Raw genomic sequence first — 3,193 nt, 5'->3', positions numbered from 1 at the left:
AACTAGAATTTATTTCCAAAACCAAGGTGAAGGTGAACTTTGGAAGGTAAACTTCCAAAACTAAATGAAGGTAAACAACTACAAATCTGTCAGGCATATTATGAACCTACTCAGTGATTTTCCACCAAGACTTAAAAATTAGTCCAATATAGTCCAAGGAGGGAAAATAAAGCCATTTCTTGTTTGTACCTTTCCAATGTATCAGATATAATGTATTGTACGCCCAGAGGGCATAGAGTACTTCCCTAGGCACTATCCATAGCAACAGCCCTTTCTAGAACACGAAAATATTTCTAACATCTGCAGACTGTCCCAACCAAATTAAACTGTGAGTGAAATATAAACTACCAGCTTTGCACACAAAGCTACCATTTTAAAAATTAGTTGGAAAGTAGGGAAACCTAAAAAAAAAAAAAAAGATACATTCCACTATCACACTATTATAAACATTGTGTGTGTGTGTGTGTGTGTGTGTGTAAAAGAGAGAGCATATAATCAAGATTTAAATAATATGGTTAAAAAACAGGAAATGAAGATTTTGCCAAAACAACTACAATAACCGTCTCGAGCTACAACTATGAACAGATTTGCTAAATGATCATTTGCCTAGCTTTCAACAAAACTAACCAACCAAGCAAAAGAAAAAAAAAAAAACAAAAAACAATGAAACAAAACAAAACTCACACCCACAAAATTATTCACCAAAACCTATACTAGACTATGTGGCAATAATTAATATTTTTCTATGGAAATTGTCTCACACTTTATAAGCTCCTGAAATTAAAAGTGGTCCCTCCTTTTATTTTAGGTCACTATGTGACCAATGATAACCCTAGAAGGAAAAGAAAACACTGAAAGAAAAACAGTCTTCAGCCTTGGTTCCAGTTATCTCTTCAAATCAGCATTAAGTACTTAATATCGGAATTAACATTTTTGGCTTGTCAGACCAGTAAGTCATGTTTTTACACTGACCAAAGGCAGCTGAAGAAACAATTATTGAACAAACTGTGACATGAAGCATTTGATTTCTAAGTCAGAGTATTTACTTAAAATGATAGGTAAACTTTTTATTTTATTTATTTATTTATTTATTTTGAGACAGAGTCTGGCTCTGCCACCCAGGCTGGAGTGCAGTGGGTGTGATTTCAGCTCACTGCAACCTCTACCTCCTGGGTTCAACCAATTCTCCTGCCTCAGCCTCCCCAGTAGCTGAGATTACAGGCGCCCACCACCAAGCCCAGCTAATTTTTGTATTTTAGTAGAGACATGGTTTCACCATGTTGGCCAAGTGGGTCTTGAACTCTTGACCTCAGGTGATCTGCCCACCTTGGCCTCCCAAAGTGCTGGGATTACAGACATGAGCCACCATGCCCAGTCAATCAGTGAACATTTAACTAAGCAAAAGGAATGGCATCCATCATCCAAACAGGCTTGCTTCCCAAGTCCCCAGAATGAATAGTAGTTATAATAGCAAAAGAAACCATTTTTTTTTTATTTTTGATTCCCTTAGGGCCAGCTGTGAAAGAGGTCAACAATATATTAACAGCAGCAATAGACAAAGAAGAGCAAAATAGTGGATGAAAGAGTCTTGCTGGACATTTGTTCGACTTTTTCTGTATTAACAGAAAACTGCAACTGGCTTACTTGGAAATTTCAGGCATATATGTCTTATTTCTTTAGATCCTTCACAGATTTAGAATTCAGCCTATCTTAGGTCTCTATCACTATTTAAGAAAGCTTTCTTTATCTAGCTTTGTAGGAGCCAAAACAGATTCCATGTCATTAAGGATGTCAGAACACAAAGCTTCCTGCAGACTTGGCATCAACTCCTCTCCTATGTTCATTCCATCTCCTTCCAGTGTTCCAAGGTCCTCATTTGTACCACTAATGGCTTCGAGGTAGTTTGGGAAATGGTTCTGTTGTGAGGGCAGAGTTCTCTGTTTGATAGTATCACCTGTATCCATCTCATCAATGCTGTTCAGGAAGTCATTGGGGATGTCAGGGACACTGTAACTGCTCATGCTTAGTCCACTGTCTGTACTCTTGTTTTGACAGTGATAGGTGCCACTGTTAAGAAAGGCATCTGAGCTATTGGTCATCATTGTTCTCAATTCCTGAGACATCTCAGGGGAAGTTACTGGATTTTGAGTCCCACCATTCTGCTCCAGTGTTGGTAACTGGCTACAGAACACTAACTCCTGCCAAGGTAGTTCTTGCTGTTTCAGTTGCACTTTCTCTTTCTCCATCTGCAATTGCTGCAGTGGAATCTGTTGCTGCTGGTTGAGGTTGCCAATATCCATGACGCCTCCTTGTGGGCTGTGGGGAGCCAGGGGTGGTGGCTGTTTCACTGGAGCACTCTGACTGATTCTCTCGTTAATGGCTTTACCAAAACGAGGGTCAAGCCTTGGGTCTAGCCAAGAGGTGGTCTTGTTCTTATAGTTTATGTAGTAAATTTCCCCATCCTGAGTCATGGCTTGTTCCCATCCATCAGGAAGAGGATCTCAGGCTGAGTTTATCATATTCTGCTGCACTGAAGGACTGGTGAGGGCTGTAACATTCATCTGAAAGAACATGGCCTTCCTGGGGTCCTGCCACTTTCTTGTCTGATCAATGTGATTTAAGAAGTATCTCTGACCAGAAGATGTCTTTGCTATCTCCCAGTCTGCTGGCAGAGGTACATCATCAGGTATCTCGAAAGACTTCCAAGATACTGAGCTGTGGGTGTGGCTGCTGGGCCACAGACTACTCTGGTGGGGTTCAGTGTCCATGAACAAACAGCTCTCAACTGCAGAGAAGCTGGAGAGGAATGAGCTCAAACATGCTGTGGAGTCAGGGCTCCTGCAGTGCTTGCATCAATACTGGCCCATACGCAAATGCCAGAAGCCTTCCTCTTCCTGTCCTGGCCTGGCCCTGGCAGAAGTGAATGTGCAGAGTACTGGCAGGCATGCACATTGAGCTTGTACAGTTTCTAAAGTTTCTTTTGATATTGATTTCTGGTTTTGTTCCATTTTTGTCTGATAAGACACTTGATGCAATTTTATTTTAATTTCTTAAAACTTGTTTTATGACCTAACATACGATCTATTATGGAGAATGTTTTCTATTCTGAGTGTTTATTCTTCAGCTTTTGAATAAAGTGTTCTGTAATTATTTGTTAGTTCCATTTGGTCTAAAGTGCACTTTAATTTCAGTG

The 3,193-nt window shown here is 40.1% G+C and overlaps 1 protein-coding gene across 1 annotated transcript; it reads right to left on the bottom strand.

Annotated features, from left to right (window-relative positions):
* Positions 1–1,724: 1,724 nt before the first annotated feature.
* LOC100428038 (transcriptional coactivator YAP1-like) lies at positions 1,725–2,573 on the bottom strand. The gene is made up of 2 exons (XM_077988406.1): positions 2,506–2,573; positions 1,725–2,385 (listed from the first exon to the last, which is right to left on the bottom strand). The coding sequence occupies exons 1-2, from the start codon at positions 2,571–2,573 to the stop codon at positions 1,725–1,727; spliced, it is 729 nt and encodes a 242-aa protein (XP_077844532.1).
* Positions 2,574–3,193: the final 620 nt, after the last annotated feature.

Source organism: Macaca mulatta, chromosome X (genome assembly GCF_049350105.2).
Source record: "Macaca mulatta isolate MMU2019108-1 chromosome X, T2T-MMU8v2.0, whole genome shotgun sequence".
NCBI classification, from domain to species: Eukaryota; Metazoa; Chordata; class Mammalia; order Primates; family Cercopithecidae; genus Macaca; species Macaca mulatta.
This window is presented reverse-complemented; position numbering and strand designations above follow the sequence as displayed.